The sequence below is a fragment of the Calidris pugnax genome, unplaced genomic scaffold, assembly GCF_001431845.1.
Source record: "Calidris pugnax isolate Ruff unplaced genomic scaffold, ASM143184v1 scaffold44, whole genome shotgun sequence".
NCBI classification, from domain to species: Eukaryota; Metazoa; Chordata; class Aves; order Charadriiformes; family Scolopacidae; genus Calidris; species Calidris pugnax.
The window spans coordinates 14,972,375-14,996,231 of NW_015094506.1; the positions used below are offsets into that span (position 1 = coordinate 14,972,375).

The 23,857-nt window shown below is 35.6% G+C and overlaps 1 protein-coding gene across 1 annotated transcript in view; it reads right to left on the reverse strand.

The window, feature by feature from the left end:
* Positions 1 to 274: 274 nt before the first annotated feature.
* The window catches only part of TMTC2 (transmembrane and tetratricopeptide repeat containing 2), a 157,296-nt gene continuing 133,713 nt past the window's right edge, over positions 275 to 23,857 (reverse strand). Inside the window, exons 12-13 of the mRNA XM_014963310.1 lie at positions 21,590 to 21,653; positions 275 to 3,184 (exon numbers count right to left, since the gene is read on the reverse strand). Coding sequence (XP_014818796.1) covers positions 3,005 to 3,184; positions 21,590 to 21,653 — 244 coding nt within the window. The 3' untranslated portion in view covers positions 275 to 3,004. The remainder of the gene's footprint in view (positions 3,185 to 21,589; positions 21,654 to 23,857) is intronic.

Consider the following 23,857-nt stretch of genomic DNA (forward strand, 5'->3'; position numbering starts at 1 on the left):
CCCATAGAGTTTAGAAACAACAATCAAATATAATAGTTACCATACCCCTTTGTCTAGATACAGTAAGTAGAAATGTTAAAAAATGCTTCCAGAGAACCTTTTTGAAAGTATCAGCTGAAGCACAACTGCAATAGAGTATAGAAAGTCAGCTGCGATAGGTTGAACTCCATTTACACTATATAGTTGTCCCATACATAAAACAGTCAATATAACTCATTAGACTTTTTTTTTTAAAAATGTTATTACAGTAACAGATAAAGGAATGCACAGTGTATTAGTTATCAATGCTTTATTATTGAAAACAAAATTGAAATTCTCTTATCTGGCACATAAACAATTATTTCTACAAAAAAGAAAGCCTACAAATCTGATAATTTATACAAATAACAGTTTTTCAAAAAATAAAATTTTAATTTAGTAAACTTGTCTTGTGCTCTTTTATTTTTTTTAGCACTGTCTGCAATAATCCACCATAAATCCCTGAGCAGAGAGACATATTTTAAACATGTTTTAAATTTATCCCAAAAGAAGAAAGTTATCAAGCCCAGACCTATATTAAAAAAACGTATTCAGGGACATTCTTGTTAAATTTACGCTAGTCCTGTTTTCTTTCTTTTCTTTTCTTTTTTTTTTTTCAGAAACAAACAAAAACAGTTATCAATGCAAGCATGACACTGCATCACAGGAGTGCTCCCCTTTTCCCCCTTTTGTGCAATGAATAAAAACTACTAAACAGGAATGAGTATAAATTGAAGGAGACAAATAACATAATGAATGGTTAAGACCAAGAAGCCATCGAAGTTTGATGGCTGTTGAGCAAATAAAGCTGCAGGATACCACAGTTTTATACTGAATTCAGTTATAGTTACTATCTAATTTATTTCTATACTTTTCTCAGAAAGTCAGTAAAGCAGGAGAATAAGTTCAAACTACCATTGTATTCTAACTCTGGTTTCAATGCTAAAGTAGAAATTCCACTTCTGACCCTTCAATTTTGCTTTCCCAGCCATAACATCATTTGAGAAAAACTTGACACACTTCACAAAGCCAAACAATCTTGCCCCTCTGGCCCTTCTGGTAGGCCAGTTGTAAACTTAGCAACTTATAGTATTTTAGCGAGGAAGAGGAAAGAAAGGGAAACAGACACTACTACAATTTTTTACTACACTGACTTTGAAACAGCTACTCCCCAATCTATTTCAATATAAGTGTAAGGGGAGAATGACCAAGAAGGCAGAGTAGAACTCAAGTCTCCTCTTTCCCATCAGGAACAAACACTAACCACAAAAAAAGCAAGAAAAACCAAATAAAAGAAATAGCAACACTTACAGACTGTTGTGTTAATGGTAGGTAACGTTGCTGCAGTCAAGTAATAAATAAATAAATACAGCAAAGTATTCTCTTCTACAGTTTTGTTGGAATGGTGCTCAACAATTAAAAAGCAAAAAACTCCCCAAACTTTCTCAGTAATAAAGAGTTTTTTAACAGAAGATCCTGAAGAAGCTTCAGTTCAAGGTGCTCTACCACTTTAACGCTATATCTACCATTATGAAAAGAACACTGAAGCAGGTACCAACAGGTCATTAAATGAAATAGTAACTTTTCTTACAAGCAATAACACTTATACCAAAGAAAGAAAGCAGTTAACAAATGGCCTGGAAAAAAATTACTAAAGCTTCAATACACTGCAATTTAAAATAAATTATTTTTACATTTAAAAACTGAAGACTAAAACAGTAACTAGGCCAGATCATTCTGAAACAGAAATAAATTGAACCTCACCAAAAGCATATTTAGATATTTGACAGCTCTGCTGCTGGCACACACGTAAGAATACAAACAGAATGCTAATATTTGGTTAGAATCTGAAAGGTGATACTTTTTAAAATACCACCACTGTGAAAAGTAACTGGCAACCACCTCTACACATTTCTCTTGATCTACACTGCTTTAAGCATGATCTAATCCAGTCCCTTCAATTATTTGCTAGCATCTCCAATATATAACAATCCCTTTCCTCCGAGTTGCTCATGAAGTCTCATTTGTAGCATGTGTAAGCACCAATGCTTTCAAATCTCACTTGGCTTAGTTATTGCAAAAATACTGTACACAGATTCCAGCTTAGTCGGTCTTATCTGACAGCAATGCAAAAAGAGTCAAACACATTTTTCTATAATACCAATTATTTCTTTTCTTAAGTTGACAGTCTGACCACACTCATTTGATATCAGGGCAAACATCAGTCTTGCTTGTATTGCTAACCATACCTCTTGGACATACCACTCTACATACACACGTGATGTAGAATATGGGCAGTTCCTTGCTCATTCTGCCTAGCCTGCAACCATTTGACTGTGTATCTCAAGAAAATGGCATTAAAACTTAACAAGCTGAAATAATATGCAGATTCTTAGTAAACAATTATGAATGCTGTCATCTGATCACAACCAACAGGTTTGAAAAAAAAAATAATTGGCCATATAAGCTGTGAAATTGGTAGGCAAGTGGTCCTAGAGTGAGACCAGCAGCATTAAGACAAACTGCAAACACACTGGATTTAGTATACATTTTAATGAGTTACAGTATCAGCAAAATACTTTAACCTACTATTACCACTTTTAGTCCCATATGGCTTAGCGTATACTGTACAATTTTCCCTTAGTATTTCTAGACAGTATACATTTCAAGTACCCACCCAAAAGTGAGCAATATGGGATTTGCAATGATTTATCAAATATGCCAAGACACCTTCTCTCAAGTGCTATGGTTCTAAATATTTTTGTGGGGTAACAAGTCCTTCATGAATATCTCAGTGTCTTCCTTTTTCTATTTATCTAGCAAAAAAACTTATGCCAAAAAAGCAGGATAGCTTCTCCTAGCAGCAATTAAGACCTCTCGTCCTTGCGGTCAAGTCCAAGGAGTTCTCTGATCAGACAACTATGTGGAAGTTCTAGTTCGTGGTTTTAATCAATTTAAGAAAAAAAAAAGTTCAGAGTTTTCATCATCACGTTTTGGATGTCTTCAAACCTTGCTTCTCCATGATATTCCACAATTTGCGAAGATTGGACTGAGTGATGACATCATCGGGTTTAAGTTGAAGAGCAAGGAGGTAGTTTTCTTCAGCCTCTTTCAGTTTACCATTCAGATGGAGAATGGCTCCAAGATTCATTAGGGCAGCTGGATACTGATACAAAAAAAAAGTGAGGAAGAAATATTAGGAATATTTTCAGGTTTTCTTTTCAGACAATCTTCTTCCACTTAAACAAATTATTCCCTTATGTTTGCAGACTTTTCATGGAAGCAATTTAAGCAAATAGAGATAACAAGAAAAAGTTTCTGAACAGCTGCTGTATACTTTGTGCTTTAAACAGGGCAAGCTCTGGTGTCTACAGACAGACTTCTTTCTTTAATGAGAAAACACAGAGCTCATAAAGCTTTACATGTGGTAATGTCAGCATAGCAGAATTTCCAAGAGAAAATTAAACTAATCCAAGAGCGGATTAAAGATGGGAATTTAATTTTAATTCAGCCTATTGCCAATAAAGAATTTATAATCATTGGGAATAGTTAACACATTGGAAGTCATCCCCTTTTTTCTCTTTGTCTTAATTATAACTAGTAGAAAATACAATCTGTTTTCAGATTCTAAGGATGTTTAGGGGTCCTAGGATATCCATTTAGATTAAGGCTGTGGCAATTATTTCTTAATGAACGACTGAATAAAATTAACAATGGTGGAAGCACATGCTATTTTAATAACAAAGATGTGAAAATTTCATAACAAATCCATTTTAAAAGCTTCTTATGTTACTAGTAATTTTTCCATCTTTAGCTAAGACAAAATGGGTTTTGTTTTTATTTTTTCATCTTTAGATTATTCCATTATGAAATAATAGTTTGTTCATGATAATTAAACATGGCTGGTTACTGGATTTAACAAATATTACAAGGGCCGAAAAGCAGATTTATGAAGCTGAAGAGAACAGTCTGACCTACCTTTTTGCAGTACCTAAGGTTGTCACATGCTAGTGAGAGCACAGTAAAGGCATTTGCCAAACCAGTACCTTGCATTTCAAAGAAAAAGAGGGTGGGGTTGGGAACGAGAAAAAGTTCACTACATTTTTCTCTCCCCCTTAGGTCACTATGATTTCAAAGGAGCTTCAGGAACACTCACTTTCGAAGTCACATAGTTTGGTCAGATGAGAAGTGTTTCAAGACGCCACTCACCAGTGGTCTGATCAAAACCTGATAAACTGTGAAGCCACATGGAAACTCAGCTTCAGACTACTGGGTGTTGGTATGCTTTAGAAGCCCTTCAGTGACAATAACTTCAGGAAAATATGGTAGGTAGAAGGCCAATAAAACATGCACTAGATTTGGTCTCCCAGACTAATGAGGTAATAGGAAGTCATTAGGATGAGGAAGACTTAGGTATGTTCCAAACCTCTCCACTAGCAAGCTGAAGTAATTACTCTTATCCTTCTGAATCAAATTTCAACGCCCCCCCCCCCCTAATTCATGTGTCCAAAAGCTAAATTTTATGGTGGAAATATTGTTCAGAAAATTCTCTAGTTTTATACCCTATAATATTTCATACTTTTTCAGCTTTCTTCCTGCTTCTTTTTACCTATTAACATATGCAGCACAAAAAGCTCATACGGAACTGCGAAACACCAAATTTTCAGAACAACTGTCTTCCAGAGTTTCAAAATTAAGCAAAATGAGTTCAGCCCTTGCTATTGTAAACATCATAATGCTAATGCAGTGGAATCTGAAGATGGTATTTTTAGATTTAATTTTTCTTGCTTTACCCTGACAGATTATTTCCACCACTCATAAGTCAGTTACTTTGTTCTACTAAAAATCAAGACAACAACAACAAAAACCTAGCTGGATTTTATAAAGTTTTCCCAGTTAAATACTGTCCAAAATTTCCTCCACCATCATATTCTGTACAGAGAAAGAAAACTAAGCCCATGAAATGTAATCTTTGCTACTGACAACACATATTGGCAGCCACATTATCATAGCTCCTCCTTAGCAGTGCCTTGCATGCTATTTTATAATAGAATAATACACTCCTTAATTACTGATGTTCTGGGTATTAATTGAAGTGATGCAAGTGAAGAATTATTGGAAAGGAGCTCCACTGTATATGGATGGCTGTGTAAATATCCACGTTTTATTCATTCATTTATTTTTAGACTTAAGATTGAGAGAATTTTTTCTCAAATCATGAGTAGGATGGTCCATTCACACTAATCACGCTCTTTATTTGCCTAATTAGTTTATGAATCAAACAGCTTTTTTTCAAGAGCACATTAACAGACACAGAACTGTCTTCTCACTTGAAATATAACTATGTGCATAAGTTTGCATCTAGACAAAGCTTACAATCGATAAGGATTACAAAACTTTAAACCTAGAAAAAGACACACACTGAAATGTGCTCAGGGCTAAATTTACAGCATCCACAAACTTATTGTGTGGGAAGTAACACAGTTGTCTCATACGGCTTCCAGAATTCCTCTCCAGTTCCTTCACACTCGCCTGAAAATATGGTGTGTGTATGGTACTAATCAAGTACTTAAAGAATGTTAAGATTACACGCCTAGCTAAGAAAACTCTTCTACCATCATGTCTTTAATTTGATATATCATTTCACTAGAGGAACTAGCAACAAAAACATCTAGAAATAGAACAAACTGCATGCCTTTCAACTAAACTTGAAATTTTCCAACTTTTACCCATCATTCGTGATTTCCTGGAGACCCAACAAATTTTAGGCCATTAATGCTCTCAACAAATATATTTCTAGAAAATGTGAACTGATAGCTGATTTTAGGTAGTGCTGAAAGTTCATTCCAGCTCCTCCATGTTTCAAATGAGGAAGTGCACAGGAGTTTGGAAGGAATGCTCCCTAGCGTTCCAGGTTATCAGCCACCCTAGTATCTACGGTTTATTGTAGCAGTCACAAGAATTTTGGGTGACTGCAAGATTATACATCAGTGCCATTGTTCTCTGACAGCTATAAATGATGGTCTGAGAACAAGAGAGCAAGAGATATTAGCTACAGTTTTTCTTCATATATATTGTCTTTTATTAAAGACAGCTGATAAAACTTTTCAGTACGTTAACAAAGGCAGTCAGCAGCTACCAGTGCAATAACATGGGACTTGTAGCACTGTATAACAAATGACACCACCTACTACTTCAGAGACTTGAAAGGAGAAACAGGCCTGCCTTCATTTCCTTTCGGAGACAGATGCTTTACATCAAAAAAAGCTGACTGGCATTTCTATGGGGGTTATAAATGCTGTCTTTTATGGTCTATTGGGAATTATTCCCTTTATTAGCATTTTTATCGTGGTGTGCTTGTTTCCTTAGTGGTTTTTTGGGGGGAGTAGAGGGAGGTGCTTGTGGGGAGGAGGGAAGAAGAATTACAGAGTAGTTAGTTAATAACAAAATAGCAAAAGGCACGCATTTAGTTGCCTGGGATGTTTTTGGTTTACACTGATGACAATTCTTTCAAGCTTTCTCTATACTACCAAAATAAAAGAAGAGCCTTGGGGCATGCAAAATTTTATGTAAATTAAAGCCCTCTCTAAAATTAGAGAACTATGGAATTTTCAAATAATTCAAAATAATTCTGGCAGTATTTGGAGATTACACTACTGTAACCAAGTACAGTATTGGACCCACAAACAGAATAAATCTTAATGACACAGCAGATGACCTCATTCTTTGTTCATCATCTTTGGTGTCTAATATTGCAAATGCCAAATCAGAAGAATAGTCCAAAACAGGAGAACACGAGTTTACTCCTATATATGCCTAAGAAGCCATGGAGAGAGAAACAAATACACAAACACTTAACCTAGCTCAAAAACACTTCTTGCATGGCAGGGAAGTATGAGCAAACAACAGCCCAAACACAAGCAATGAAATTTGAAATTGTTTTACCTCCAAAGCTCTGCTTACAGATGACCTTCTCTGCTCAAAGCCACAGAGACCAATGGAACAGATTCTGAGATGAAAGTGGAATTTGTTGCTGTTGAAGTATTTATAAGGAAAATCACGCCAATTTTTACTCCAGTAGAATCACAAGTGCAAGCTACTTCTCACTTCGCCATTTTCAAAGGTCCCTGAAAAGATGTTGCCAATATTTGTCTTGCTCTTAATGAATTACTGCAGTGCGTGATCTTGTAGACGTTTCAATACAACCCCAGGACTGTTTAATGAACAGCGTAATCAGCATGGCCAACCCACCAGAAACACAAAGACTAAGTGTTTCATTTTAAAACAGTGCAATTAAGGACACTTGGTCTTTTAAGGGTTCCTGTTAAGTCCTTACTTAAAGAAGGACACAAAATGTCATTCACATGTGAATATGTCATCCCAGCACTTCCAGTTAAATATGGGTGAAGAACTGAGATATTTCTCTTTGATAACTGAAGATAGGTAGGAGCTATAATGACTTAGTGAAGCAGCAGAGTATTTGTTGCTCACTAAGCATCAGAGCAAAGCATGGTGAACTGCTACATCTTCTCAGTGACCATGGGATAATGTGCTATCATGCTTTTTTATCCTCCTACAGTGATGGCAAAAATTTCCACTTGAACTCTCGTTACTGCTGATATTGCTGTAGCACAGCATAGTATTTTCTGAAGCAATCAAAATGTCAATAGCTCCTCTTTGATTGCTAAAGATAACTGTGGTCAACAGAATCATTTCAGGGGTAGCACTTGCTTTTGACAGACCTCACATTTGAGTAAAACCATGACCTAGGAGTTGCCCCAATATGCAAACATACTACTCTCAAGCATTGGGTGGGTGGAGATGGTAGAAGGAGAGGCAGGGGAGGGACTTGAAGAGAGATGGTTGCTTCCGATTGAATCTTACTCTCCAATCTAATGCATTGACAACACTGGAAATTCAGCACATAGAAGACGACCTTTTTATAGGAGCAACTTAGTGTTGCCAGATAAGCCAAGTGCCAGTTATTCCTTCCAGAGACTCATGTTTCTACCTGGTTCTCTACGCTACAAGGCTTCTTAAGAACTTTTTGCATATGCATATGTTTGCATATGCTATGTCTGGTATTTTGTTCCAAACAGCATGCAAATCATGACTAAGACACCAATCTCGAGTAAGCTGGCTAAGGTAACAAGAGTAAATTGTAGAGGAACAGATAACTTCTTGCAAAAAGCATTCTAGAAGAAGACGACAGGATGCATGGCAAAATATTATGGTTCAGAGAGAATAAAAAAGCAGAAAATTCAGAGTTGAGAGGTATTTCCTGTCTCATCAGCCCTGACAGCAAAGCATTCAGTTCTGCTGGAAAACAAAAAAATCAGCATCTTTGCAAACTCTTTAAATGGAAGAATACTCTGCAACTTTTCCTCTACGACAAGTTAAGTACATCATTTAAATTGCAAGTCTGCTCATGAACAATTTCTGTAAGTATGCTTTTGTGTCGACAACAGCTTTCAGCTTAAACAGGAAGAAGGGAAATGGACAGAAAAACATTTTCCCCGCAAGTACTAATTTGAATAAACATTGCAAGAGCAGTTTCCATGGTTGTATTAGCCAGAAATGAACCTAAACGTTTCTGCTGCAAAGGGAGCGTGCATCCCAATCTGATTACTTTAAGACTAACAAATGTAGCTATATAAATCTAACTAATAACAAGCCTAGGCTCTAGAGGGGAATGGATCCTTGGATTTGGTTATCATCTTTAGGAGTACTATGTTATTAATGCTGATAGAGAACAACTTTAGTTACTCATATTTTGTTTACCAAAGTAAGAAATTATTATTCTCCAGGAAAGACGAACACCCTTTGGGGAAAAAAAAAAAAAAAAAGGACATCAAGAAAACACACAAAATAAACTTAATAGCTGGGAAAAAATAGTTTCTGTTGAATACTATTTATGTAATAGTCTCAGGTTAGCATAGTAGAACAAGTTAATAAGGAGGAAGAATAGCACGAATGAATACCAGGTCACCTTAACAACTGATGATACTACATAAATGTCAGGTCATGTACCTTTTTTTTTTTTTTTTTAAAATATATTTTACATTTGGACATTCATGATCTGGAGATTCAAAGTAGATGAGACTTTAACCTGGCTGGTGAAAGGAGAATATACATGGAAATTGTTTGTACGCCTCTAATCTTGTGTGTTTTCAAACACTACAGACCATCCTGTCTAAAATTGCAGACTATCATGTATGTACATTTAAAAACAGAAATTAAAAGCAAAGGAAGAGGTTTTTTTACCATTTTTTTATATTTATGTGTGGCAGATGTGGTAGTTTTCATCCACAAGTATACTGTGAAATTATTCAGCTGGCTTGTAGATTTAGACATCAGCATCATTAAGGAGACCCACAGCTGTGAGTGAGGAAGAGTTCTAGACTTGGCATGGGAAGGAAGCATCAAGCAGTCTACTTTGATTCTCAAATTATCACATCAATAGGGGACATTTTAGCATCAATGTTCTCCAGCCAGTGGAGATTTTTTCCCTCAACATCTTTTTCATCTTAGCCTTCAGAGACTGCTCAGAGTTTTAAAAACATAGTTATCCAAAACCAAACAAGTATATATGGATATATGTTACATATTGCTGCTGAAAAGGTATCCACTATTGGCCTTTATATAAATGCAGAGGATATATCAGCAAGTTAACAAAAGCACGTAATGCAACTGCTAAACACTACACATCATAACAACAGATGAAAAAGTCCCACAGAAATGTACTTACATTTGTAATTTCTGTGTATCTAGTTTTTCCCCCAATGGTCATGCATCAGTTGCTTTGATTTATGCTTAAAAAAATCTTCTAGTAATCACTCTCAATTTATATAGAACCTGTGATGGACGTTTTTAGATAACATACTTGTCTTACCATAATAAAAGCTAAGCAGAAACATATGTTACGAGCATTTAATATCATGGTTATATTAAAAAAATAAACAAACATTTTCCAGGCTTGAAAGTGTTTCTAATTAAAATTCTTAGTCTTCCAGTTCAAATGTTTTCATCAGTAGAGGATATGATAATCTTATCCAATTTTGCCAGCACTTTAGGATTTCATTAAAAAAGTCTTCAAATGACTTAATTTTTGTTTATAGAAATCCAACCGTGCTCTGATGTGTGCAATTTGATAATTTTAATACATAGCTGTGATTATGGTATAAAACATTTAACAAATTCTTTACTTTATCTAACACTAGTACATTGCATGCTAATTAAGAAGTCTCTACTCCCAGCAAGTGAGAAACGTGCTGAATAGCAATGTCATCTGTACTACCATACCGACAAACAGAAATTACTCAAAATCATTCAGTAACAGAATTCTGTCCTATTAAAAAAAAAAAATAAGGGCATTTTAAAATGAAATTGCATCTGTTATTTATTATTTATTTTTGCATGCACTTTCTTTCTAGATCTTGGAAATCAGAAAAATAAATGGCTTTGTGTTACTGCCTAAAGAAAGATAAAGCCCACTTTTAATTTAAAAGAAATGTGAAGTGTTAAGAGAAAAAAATGAATATCCTCTACTTCACCCAGCAGCAGAGTTGCAGGGCTGATTAGTATAGCTGTCCATACCAATACAATCAAAACTGGTGAGTCTTCAGAGAAAACTCTAATCTACAGATCATCTGACGCTATGATCACAATTCTACTCACAGTACATATTACTAGCATTTAAAAAATTCATTTTTTTTCAATCGTCATTGGAAAATAAAAATGACTGCTGAGAATGAATGCATCTTCTGTCTGGTTTTGCCCAGGTATTGATTGAATACATCAGTACCCAGAGAATGCTGTGTAGTTTTTCAAGACGCCAGCCACACGCATATGAAGTAGTACATAAGAGCTTCCCCTTTTGAGTAGAATAGCCAGCTAGTGAGATTTCAGAAGGAAAAAGTTTTCATTTCTGGTCTTGAAAAGTTATCTAAATTCTAATTAAGGAAATTGCAAAATCACAAGATTGCCAGTGTTTGGCTCAAGTTGATCAGATGAATGTTGTCAAACAAGGCTTTGCACCTTTGGCTGACAAGTGTAGTCAGCTGAATTCAGTGCCTGAGAACTAGATTTACATTGATATTGCTGTATGTTTTCCAAAACTATTTATAAGGTACAGCTTTCAGGCACACCATTTAAACCATTATGCAACTTGACATACTTGCTTAGAGCACAAAGAATGAGAAACTTGGTAATTTGTTCAAGGCTTATATCATGAGCAATCACTATTAAGACAGCCCACAGAAAAAGGGTGATATTAGAGCATTACAGAAGCAGGAAAAAAGAAAACACTAGGCATTGTAGGATGCTTTAGGATTAATTTTAGCCTTTTCCACCCCTCCATTGACAGGCTTTCTTTCAGCTAACTTTCCCTAGACAACAGAATCAATCATTATTCCTCTCTTGGTAATAATTGAACTGGCATGAAAGTGCAATTGATGTCTATTACATGAAGTGATACAATTTCCATTAATAACATAGCTTATCAACAGTATCTGAAGGTATTTTCAAGTTGGTTAAAAATGCAACTTCAGCATATGGAAATGTTATAAAGGCAATTTTACAAAAAAAACCTAACTCCATGAGTTTGAAAAAAAAATAAGAAAACTCTGGGGATGATGTATCATTAAATGAACTTCATTTTCATAACAGACTAGACACAACCAAAAATGCTTGAAAAAATCTTGTTCATAATTTCTGAAATTTCTGCATGGAAAATCTTAAAGTTTTGCGTATAATTTTTTCCTTCCCCTTTTTCCGTTTTCATCACTTCCATTCTTGTTGCATAGTGCAAAAATGTTATGCCTACATTCTGTCTTGACTTCAGTTTTACTCACAAGATTGTGAGAGCAGCTTAGAAACTACTGGTCCTTTGCAAAATTCTGAATTCGAGTGCTTTGTGTAATTCCTAAGAATTCATACCTTACTTTTTGGCAGCCAGTAACCTTCAGGTGTTCCCTATACGGTATTTAGCAATTAAATCTACAGTACATATTAAAATTATTAAATTCCAGCGTAAGTGCAAGGATTTAATTTTTATTCTTGTAGCTTAAATATTTTGAGGCTGTAGTTTCAAAATTTTATCTTTTGACAGTTAATAGTAAGACCACTGTGCACAAATTGCTTGGTAGGCTTTTACAAAGTTGTGACTTGTAAAAAAATAAAATTATTTTCTGCTAGGGCAGCTATATTTACCATATCTGATCAGTGACACATACTTTTACAGTGCTTTGTAAGTAATTAATATCAATAACAGCAAGATACGTTCCGTGGTATATCTACACTTCCTACTCTGAAAGGTTGCACTTGATACTGCATATGCCAATAATGGCCGTTCATCAAACAGAAGCTTTCTGTATTCTTTAAACTGCAATTTTAAGAAATGGACACGTGAAGCAACACTGTGAATAATATTTTTGTTATTAAAAAGGTTTAATTATGTCTGAAGGCACAGGAGAACAACTCATATTTGCACTACTAGCATCAAGAAATCAAAGTTTAATTTCTGCTTCTGAAATTCAATGTCAAAAATTGCTCAGTGAAACCAGATGCTTGCCCAAACTGCCCCAGAAAAATCCCTCCATGACTGGAGCAAACTATAATCCAGGGCCAATAGAATTGCTATACAGTTCTGCAGTCATTGGCTCAGGTTAATTTGCCTTCTCAGTATACATTTTCACTACATATACCACCCATCCTACATTAACATCACAGGATGCGACAGAAATCAGCATTAAGTCCTACCTACCAGCAATCCTTTTGCTAAAGCTCATTCCCGCCCCACAATAAAAAGGTCTACCTCCTGTGCAATTTCCACAAGCTCTGTTCAGAAAGCATTTTCTTCCTCTATTATGATTAAAACATCCACTTTGTGAACTAATCAGCAAAATGGATCAATGCAGCTATCAGTACAGAAATTTTCAAACAGAATTATTGAAGGATCATGTATTGATCTTTAAAAAATGATAAAAAATAAGCCCGGTACTTTTAAGAGTATTTAAATGCTGTCAGAATGTGAAGAAATGAAGTAGATCTACTGAGTTACAATAAAACTCCACCAAATAACTCCACCATAAATATACCAATCATTTACTCTACGGAATCTAAGTGACATACAGCAAACTTCATACAGAATTTAATTTAGGGTTTTATTGTGGATTTTCATTTTTACTGTTGTTGTTATATTGGAAAAATTTTCTATTTGAGGCAGCAAGATGCTGAGGCAACTGGCACTGTTACAAACCATAATATCAGATTAAAGTTACTCACTGTTACAGGAAGACAATCTTTACTGAAGCACCTGAAGAATTAGTAAAACTGCCACAGCTTAGTATTAGGGCTGTTCATTGTATGGAAGACATGTTTCAAAAGGGCAGGTGCACTTGGATGTATATTCACTCTCCAGTTAAAACTAACTGTGGTAAATAGAATCATGTAAATGAAATATGTGGTGTTGACCACTATACAGTGGTTCAGAATGCCTCATCAAGAAGGGCCTGCTCTTTGGGGGAAACAAAAAGTTATCTGTCCTCATGCATCTTTTAATTAGCAGACATCTGATCTCTAGACTGTAATTTTCCCAGGGAGAAATACATCCAGACTGGTATTGAAATTATTCTTAAAGACAATTTCCACGAAAATTACTTCAGCCACCTGCCACCCATCCCCTTCCTAGCAGTCTGCAAACATACAATTCTTTTCAGGCAGATGGCAGACCAAACTGAGCCATATTGTAGGACATTTTTTCCTCTGTACAATCACCTAGATACACCTGGAGGCATGAGAGCGTGGGGGAGAATACCAGTTGCACCAGCTTGTGAAACAGAAAGATAAGTTCTCCAGAACTTGTGGGGGGGGAAAGAAAATCTAATAGGATATGCACGCAGCACTAAAAATCATTCCTAGAGCAAGAAATACATCAGAACTATAGATTAGGAAGAAAATTAGGAAGTTATTTATTGCAAAAACATCATACTGAGAATGTACTGTTGCTAGGTTTATTTAATGAGCATTAAAAACACTTCCTTATCAGTTCTAATTGCATAATAAATTCATTGCATTGTTTTCAGAAACAGTACTAGAATACTCTATTAGGAAAAACATTGTTGGATTCTCTTTTAATTGAGTTCAAACAGATGGTTTGATTTCTGAAATGCTAATCTACTGCCGTGAATTCTATATTTCATGGCACTTTATTTTTGATTGACACTGAGGGCTACATTTACAAGGCAAAGCCAATCTTGCTCTCTCCAGGAACTGATGCAGGCAGCACCGTACCCCCTGCCACAATACTATCAGACTGTGAATCACAATCAAGTGTATACATCTATCCAGGATACATCATCTTCGCTTCCACAGTTTCAGCAAAGAGACTGCATCTTTACAAACTACTGCCTCCCACCATCTCAATGCATGATGATTCCTTTTATTTTAATCAGTAGTACAAATCTAGGCTTTCACTTCACAAAAATATTTTCTTTAATTTTCTGTAAGTGAACATCATAGTTGAGTAGGAGCACAACTGCTGCATGGTTATTTTTATATTGAAAAGTAATCATAGGAAAAAAGTTATCTATCTACTAAGATGTGGATGAAAATCACTAAAACACTAGGTGAAACAAAACTGCACTTCAGACTTGCATAATGAAAATACATACAAAAATAGAAAAAGAAATGTGAAGGCACTAAGATTTCTGCTCAAGTTAACTAAGGTGCAGTCCTAAAAAATTTCTGAATCAAGATCTTGAAAACAGAATAGCTTAAGGATTATTTGGTATGAGAATATCTTCTCTTTGGAGAATTTATGATCTATCCATTGAGATTTACAATTACCCGATGCAGCAATGCAGCAAAACAGTGTTCTGTATCTAGGCAGGTGACCAGAGACAAAATACAGACTCATAGAATCATTTAGGTTGGAAAAGATCTTTAAGATCATCGAGCCCAACCATAAACTTAACTTCTTAGGAAACACTGAACTAACAAACATGCACAATTTTTGTGAAAACATGGTCTTCCAGTTTTTGGAGACTTAGTCCCATAAACATTTTGAACACTGTGGACAACAGAGCCTGTAATGGAAAAAGGGTGCATAAACCAAAATACTCTGGGGTATTTTATTTTGTGATAAAAAGACTCAAAGCAGCTCAAAGCAGCACAAGAGATTGCCACTAGACATACTGAAAACCTTTTATGACCTAAGAGAATATTCTCCTAAGAGAAAAAATTGATAATCAGAGAGGTTTTTTTCTCTCAAATTGCATGTTAAGCACAAAAATACTGTTTCAACAGTTCTTGGTAAGAGTAATTGATGATTTAATGAAGATCTAAAGGCTAATTAAATTACAAAAGGAGTCAGCATATAGCTGCTTATTTTCAACATTTGTTCCCCTTGTAAAAGAAAATCTCTGTATGTTTTACAGTTCACAAAAATGAATGACTCAGAAAATACATTATGCCAATAATTAGTGTGTAGAAGGATTAATATTTACGGGAAATTTGTAAACATTTTCATAGCTAAAAATGAAATGAAAAGCTCTCAAAATTACCATGACAACGAGTTTCTGGCTTACTTTGCAGAGTGTTTCTGGGTATGCAGCTTACTGTTTGAAAAACTTTACATTAAGAAGAGTTCATAGCTGCTTGCATAATTTCACTCAAAGAACTCAAGAACTACATAGCCCAATTTACCTCTCACATGCAGACATGCAGGAGAAACAGAACCAATTCTAAAGAAGTCAGTGGTGTTACTGCAATGCAGTATCTGTGTAAGCACAAGAAACTCAAATGTATTTTCATTTCAGTCATTTAGAACTTGTACAGACAAAATACTTATGTATTGATTAGGATATCAATGTGCAACAAATTATTCTAGATGGGAAATAAACAGCAACTTAAAGGAATTTTAATTCCATTCCAAACCTCACAAATTACACTGAGCCAATCGATCTCAGATATTTCCATATTTAACTGCTTGTATAATCCGAAGAGTACAAATGGACTCCCTATAAACTGTCACAAAACTAAAGCTAAGAACTGCAATGACATGATTTCCAGCTTTCTCCCATGCATCGTACGCGAAGATGGATCACAATATCAAGAACCAGATTTAAGTATTCCGTAATCACCCAAAAGCACATTCAATCTTTGCTTTCACAGAGCTGCTGCAATGCTTGAGAAAACATACATAGAGTTTTCTGGCGTAAGGCTATAAAGTATTCTCTTGTATTTCCCAAAGGAAATTCAGTGTTTTCCGCAGCTGAATAAAATGGTTTTCAAATTATACAATTCATCCTGATATTGTGCTTCAGTATTACACGTAAATATCCTCATTCCAATAGCCTGTGTTCTGTCCTTGTCCCCTGATGGAGATGATGGAGATCATAGGGATGGGAAATGCTATATGGGGTTTTGTTTGTCTGTTTTGTTTTTTTTTTTTTAAGGTGGGAGGCACAAATCTCTGCTGAAGTAGGAATACTTTAAGATTCAGAACAACAGCTGTAGAGAAGCCTGCCTTGAAGCTGACAATTGTGCATGGCAAAAAAACCTAAATATCTTTAAATGTCTTTAAAATATATAGGAGGACAATGAACAAATATAATTGCAAATACAGAAAGATAACTTTTTGTTCAAAAGAACACAGTTTTCCCCAAATAGCTGGACATACATAACATATCTGCCGTGCATTGAACTCCAGACAAGAAGGATGAACTGAGTATAAGAACCTGAAAGGGGTGAAGTGATGACATCAACAAGAAGAGAAAATTGAGCTGGGGACCCAAATTAGCTTCAAAAAGCTTTCCAGCTCAGGAGGGGCAAAGAGAGTTCATACATGCATAAACTCTTTATATGGAGAAGTGTTGCTATTTCTGTACAAAAACTGAAGAGCCTTTCTACCTGAAATGAAAGGCAGCTTGCATTCAGTTAATGTTAATTATCTTGAATTTCTCCATTCTGCACAACCTTTAGGCTAGGTCAGCCTTCTGCTAGGCAGGCTGAAAAATGTCTATCCTGATATCAAATCTCAGAGTCAGACTTTTATTGCCTGTCAATGGGGAAAGTCTGCCCAATTTACATTAACCAAGAAAGGGCTCTCTCATCCTTTTGAGATCAGAGAGTGGTGTCTTCTTTTCTCTCAGGTTGTTCCACTATCTCCTCTCCCAGCGGAGCTGATCCATGTCTACACCTCCCATCCTTGTATCTGTCTGAAGTCAAACTATTAAAAGTATGCCATCTGGAAATACAGTTCACATCAGTCATGCCTATCTTCTCATCAGGAAGCCACAGTACCCTTTTTAGTCCCTAAAAGTCCTGCACATCCTACAACAATTGGTTCAGTCTTTAGGGAACAACAGAGCAGGAAGAGAGGAAAAACTGGATCCTGGGAAGTTTCCTTATTCCTCACACCTTCACCAAGAGAAAAGAAAGGAGGCATTTTGAGGAGGCCAAGAGTGCTGCTGGGCTGGAAGGAATCCACAGCCATTCATATCATTGAGGCAGAAAGTTTGGCACACTTGAGAGGAAGCCTTAAACAATGCGAGGTTTAGCAGCAGCTGGTGCTGGTAGTGGGAAGCGGCGCAGCCCTGACACAGGGCAAGAGATGCCAGGAGCAGCTTGGAGGGCAGGCAGGCCGTCTGCAGAAGCTCCACCAGCCCCACAAGGCCCACTTTTGTATTTTCTGTAAAGGCAGACACAAGTTATGGCAGACAACTGACAAGGTGAATCTGCTGGATGCTAACTATCGAAAAACACAGCTCTGTGGTCATTCAATGACACCAATAGAGAAAGACTGCCATGTGATCACTACTTTGAATAAACAAGTAAAGACATAGAAGAACATTTTAAAACAAGGATTCTCAACTGGAAAGTGTCATGCTTTACTGGCAATAATACATGGTGTAAAAATCATATATGTACCGTTTCTCTAGAGGAACATTCAGCTTTATCTGTACTATGTGCCAGAACCAGGAGCGCAATGACAAGACACTCCAGTTGGGTTAGGATGACAATGGACTGGACAGACCTCCTCAAAAGACCTGCAGTCTCATCACTGTGAGGGATCTGCAGTATCAGCAGCGTGAGGAGGACACTGGATCCAGTGAAGTGTGACAGAATCCTCCTGTCAATTGAGGATCAGCTGCGGATAATTTAAGAATCACTCTTAATTCATCCATTACTGCCATCAGCAGCAGAACTAACATAGCAGGAGCTCTTAAAAGTTTTGTGAAAATTCTCCCTGGCAATAACAGGACATGCCCTTAACAAGCTGGCAAAATGCATTAAAGCCATCTCCCTCAAAATGACTCCTAGCCTGGGAAAGCTACATGAGAGAATTACTGAACGTTCAGGAGAAAGTCAAATAGGGAAATTTGGCATGGAAATACCCAAGGAAAAAGTACATAATAAAGCAGATCTTGGTTACATATGTTTCAAGACGAAATCCAACATCTACTTTATTTTTTAAAGATGTATGTACTATCAGAAGTATATTCATTTTTAGAGGTCTTGCCATGAACAAAACCTATATATAAAGAACACTTTCCATAAGGAGGCACTGAAAGCGTGCTACCTGTAAAATGGCTATAAAAATACAGTTAATTATCTGGAAATCATCAAGATTCTTCTTTCAACTGTTACACAGCTCGAGGTAGAGCTTATTGCAAGCCTGGAGCCTTTGACATGAAAATCTGTATTCCAGTACTGGGAAAAAAAATAAAAGGGGCACTTACAGAAACTGCTTTTTAATTTGATATTGTGTTAACTGATTACATAAACCTTTCAAGTCAAGAAATGGTTTAGTCCCCCACATCATGATTAAACCATCTAGTGGAAATTGTATTTATTTTGCTTATAGGTACATTTCTCCTTTCCCCCTCATTCTATGTGTGTGTCTTTATGTATGTTGTTACAGTAAGACATTTAATCAAGCTCTTTTGAAGTGGTAGAGTGGAAACAGCTGTTTCTGACAATGTGCCGATGACACGGGGCTTAAAGCTGTCATGAGTTCCAGATTGCAAGCAGCACTAATATGTGGTTGGGATGGTAGTGACTTGCAGGTCATGGCATCTCCTTGAGGAATGCTTCTAAGCCAATCAGCTCAAGGTGGTGGCTCAAAGGCTTAAGGCTCTGGTGAGCTCCCTTTCATTTAATACTCTTGAGGTCACACTTCAAAGTACCCTTTCTTCTCAAGAGCCATCAGCCATATGTGGGGGTTCTAGAGCAGATTTTTAAAGATTGGTTGCTTCAAGTTCAGACTTAAAAAATTAGAAATGCAGTTCTATTCCACAAATGATGTCTTAAAAGTTGCATAAAAGCTGAAACTTAAGTCAGTATCTCACATACTTTTAAAGGATGCCAATTTAAAGAGAGTTTCTGGATGACTGGTTTTTCCACAACAAAGTGAGCTTAAAGTTCACATTTTAGAGTGCCTAACAACTTGTTAAAACAATTTCCTGGTTTGTGAACATTACAAGATGTAGGGCACCCAGAAAGCATCTCTGAATACCGATTTTCCTCAGTGATACTCCCACTCAGAATAATTACTTCATAAATGCCTTGCTGTCCAAGAAACTTACACTTTCATTTCTTCATACAACTGAATTTGTTAAAATGTGATTAACATACACCCAAGCCAACATTGCCAGAATACATATCTGCTTCTCACTGAGAAGGCTCTAAAATGATTTTGTTTGGATCATGGTACACACACAATGTGGGAATGCATTTTTTGCAAAGTATTCAAAAAGATCCAGAGGCTAGGGAAGCTAATTTCTGTAGGTTACCTATTCAGTTGAAGGAGGAAAAGACAGTCCTGTAAGAAATGGTTCATAGTAAGTAAAAGTAGATTCCTTTCTCCAAACTGCTTTCTGGATTTGTCTCTCCACCATTAAAATATATTTTAAAAGTCATGAACCATACGCATACTATGCTTAGAAAGTTAAACTTTATCATCCTGAACATAAAAGTGAAATCATCTCTTAAAGAAAGCTGAACAACAGGACCTATTAGATTTTAACTTAAACTAATCAAAGTTAGAAGACAGTTGCTGAAATAAACTGTTCTGATGATCTTATCTTGCAAAAAAAAGATCCTTGGGTCTAAACATGTAAATCTTGTCAGCAATACCTAACTTTTATAGTACCACTGCCATGAGATGGAAGCCCTCAGTTGCTTCCAAAGCTCTCTGAGAAACCTTACACATATAATCATATCTATATACCATGTATATTAATATATCACACTATATATTAATGTATCATATTGTGTATTAATATATCATAATGTGTAGTGATATCCCATAATATATATTAAAATATATTTCTGAGTTTCTGAGAAACATTTTGAGAGCACAATGAACCACAAAAAAGGGAAGAGGAATTCTTACAACATTAAGGTATCCACTGAGAAAAAAAAAAAGTCTTGCATCTCAAAGCATAAGGAATCACAAAGTCTAAATTGTTTTCCCACAAAGTATGAATTAAAGAAAAACAGATTTTAGAGAGGTTTTTTTAAGAGATGATGTGAAAGTGCATAATTTCATTTGAATAAGTTATTTTGAATTTTTTTTTAATTATATTTTGTTAGCTTGTTTTGAGTTTTAGCTGGTGTTGCTTTTGATTCTTGGGTCTGAAAACTCTTCTGTTTTAAGCTTGCATTTTTTAATTTATTTTTTTTACTTGTGTTTTTTCTGTTTGTTTTGGTTTTTTTTTACTGAAATTGCTAACTTGTATCCTCAAATTTGGCACTATAGACTTCTGTGATAGGAATGTGTTCTAGATTTGATTTATTAGACAAATTATCAGATATTTAAAATAAATCCTGCCCCATTTATATTTATGAGTGGTGGGTTGTTTTTTTTTTCCCAAAATGTGAAGGAATTGAAAAGAAATCTAACATTGAGTAAAAAATGGTAAAAAGAAAATATATTTCTTTAGTTCTTGATGCAAAAAAGAAATTGGAAATGAGCTGTTATTTTTAAATAGGGTCTGTCATATACTCCTACATACTTCTGCTTCAAGGAATAAGCATTTCTTTGCCAATATACGACAGACTCAGAGGTAAATACCTCTGAGGTAAAATCGCCTATAAGTTTGTTGAACAACAATGTTTACCAGAAGTTCATGACAGAGGAAAAGCCATAAATGCATTCTTTAAAATGCCTTAAACAGTGGATCACAGAATAGCTTTTCATTGTCTTTTACTACTGAAAATAGATGGAATTAGGAGAGCTTTCCAAACTTAACACATTTAAAGGTAGGTAAATAAATCTAAATCTAGAAATCATTCCCAAGTATGTTAGCCAAGTAAGACTTGTTGCTAGAACACTTCACTGAGACAGCTTGAATGCACAGCGACTCATTTGACAAATGAACAACTTTATCTATTCATACAGATATCTGTATGAACTGACTATACAGTAATTAAACATTAAAAGAACATGTATTATATAGGCTGAGAGATAAATGCTGCAGCAAGAAGTTTCTGCTTGACACAAAGGGTTCAACACTGTAGCATGTACTTCAACTTCAGTAATGGATATCACAAAGAAGATACTTACGTTAGGTCTTAATCCTGCTGCCAGTTCATAATACTTCTCAGCTTCTTCATTGAGACTGGCTTGTCTATCAGGACAGAAAAAAAAAATATAGTTATACCTCATTTTCCTTGGGTTAACCATATCTAAAGGAGTATAGCTAAAAACAAAATACTGCAACTACTCCCCACTGTTTAAGGATATTACTAACAAATGCGCAAAATATATCAATCTAAAAGATTTTTTCACAGTTTAGAATATCCATTATCACAAATCCTCTTTGCCTACCTTATTTTCTTCTTAGTCCTGAAATTATATTAGTATACACCAGAGAGAAATGCTGAAGGCCAACTCACATGAGGCAAAAATAGAGACGTACCAGTCTTCATCAGGAAAATCTGGCTCGATTTTTATAATTAGCCATACTTTAAAAATGATGAAGCTGTAGATCATACAATAATGCAGTTACTTTCTTTGTGCCCTGCTAAGAACACTAGCATTCCAGAAAAAAAAATATCAGAGAATATAATGATATCTAAAAAAAAAGGTTTCCATGAATCAGGGACTTCATTCAGAAATTAGAGTTCTGATTTCAAAATTTACTCACATCAGTCTGAGAGTGGATTTAAACTTAGAGCTCATATCCCAAGGAAATAGGTGAGTTTCTAGGTACCTGAAGCACTATCAGCTTGCCTGGTTTTTTTTTTCCTTATTAATATAGATGGCATCTACGTTCTCCTAGTAGTTTATTTTTTATTCATTCTCCTGAGTTTTCATTTTAAAGCCTTCAAATGGAAATACAATAAGTTGCCAAAGAAATCAAACATATTTTTATCTCAACAGGTCCTTTTTAACTCTTCTCTCAAATGCCTCTCTTCTCCTATTGTCCCTACATTCTTAATTTCCCTCCAACTATTTATTTTGACTACTGGTCCGACAAGTATCAGTTGATCGCATACATGGCATGAGAAAGATTGTTAATATGTAAGAAAAACCAAGCAGGACTATCAGGCAGGCTGCATATCTTCTGCTAAAGTTATTTCCTTTTTTTTCTATGAAGTGTTAGGTCTCTTCATAGAAGAGTTAGGACAGGAGATCTTCAGTGTATTTATGTTTATTATGTGATTACAGATTAATTTCTGTGAAATAAAATGGAACAATTAGAAAACAAGGATAAACTCCTGAGTGGGGTTAGTTGTTTTTTTTCTTTTTTTTCTTTTTTTTCTCCTTTCAATAACAGTCAGTAGTTCAAAGAGTATCAATCAACTGAGCACTTCTATCTGGAGATTCTACCTTGTTCGTTATATGAGCTTTTACACGCTTTGTTATTCAGTGATCAAATCGTGTTCCCATCCACCCAAATGTTATCCACATTATCCACATAATACATGATAGGCAATTAACCCAAATCAACATATTTTGACAGTTATTGGTCTTGGGAGGAGAAAGGGAGGAAGGATAATCCCTTTGAAGTTTCTCACATAATTCACGTGCAAGTTGAAACCACTTCCTGACTAATGATTTGCCAAGTAGAATCCAGATTATACCTGTTAACTGTTTTAAATTACTTTGCACATGTATCATCGATTCAGTGGTTGCAGTGGTTAGAAATGATTGAATGACCAAAAATATTCATTTAACCTGCTTCTGAATCATTCCTGCTGGGCATTAGTAGCACTTGAAATGACTTAAAAAAAAAACAGGAATAAAAAATCATTCCAAATTTCAGGATTTTCTACAAGGCATATAAAATGAAACAATTCACAGACATTTTTTTTTTTTTTTCTTTCATGTTGGCACAGAACTATCAGGAAACAAAGCATTTCTGAACATGGTGAAATTCTGTACAATAAACAAGGAGCTTTACCCAGGAGGCAGATACAGACGGTTCACTTCACCTCCAAAAAGTGTTGTTGGCATGTGAACATGGCAATTAAAATCCTGTCCCCTTTTAGGCCCGTGGAAATAGATGGCTTGCTTGTCTCCCACACGTACATCTTGAAACATGGATCATTAATCCCTATGTTGAAATTGGTTTGAATTTATAGTCCTCCATTAAAAATGGATTATAGAACTGAATGCACACCACAGTAACCTGTTCAGGAAAATGCCAGTTCCATTTCTATGGCATTCAGCAACAGTTCCTTTAGTTAAGACACAGCAGAATTCTGGTTCCCATTTTCACTGGAAATCTAAACTAGAAATTCATTATGTTAAGCCCTGGAATGGCTTTCCCTTGAGAGAAATTAAAAGGCACAGAGGTAGGAAATTGCAGTAACCCTATGCTACTAA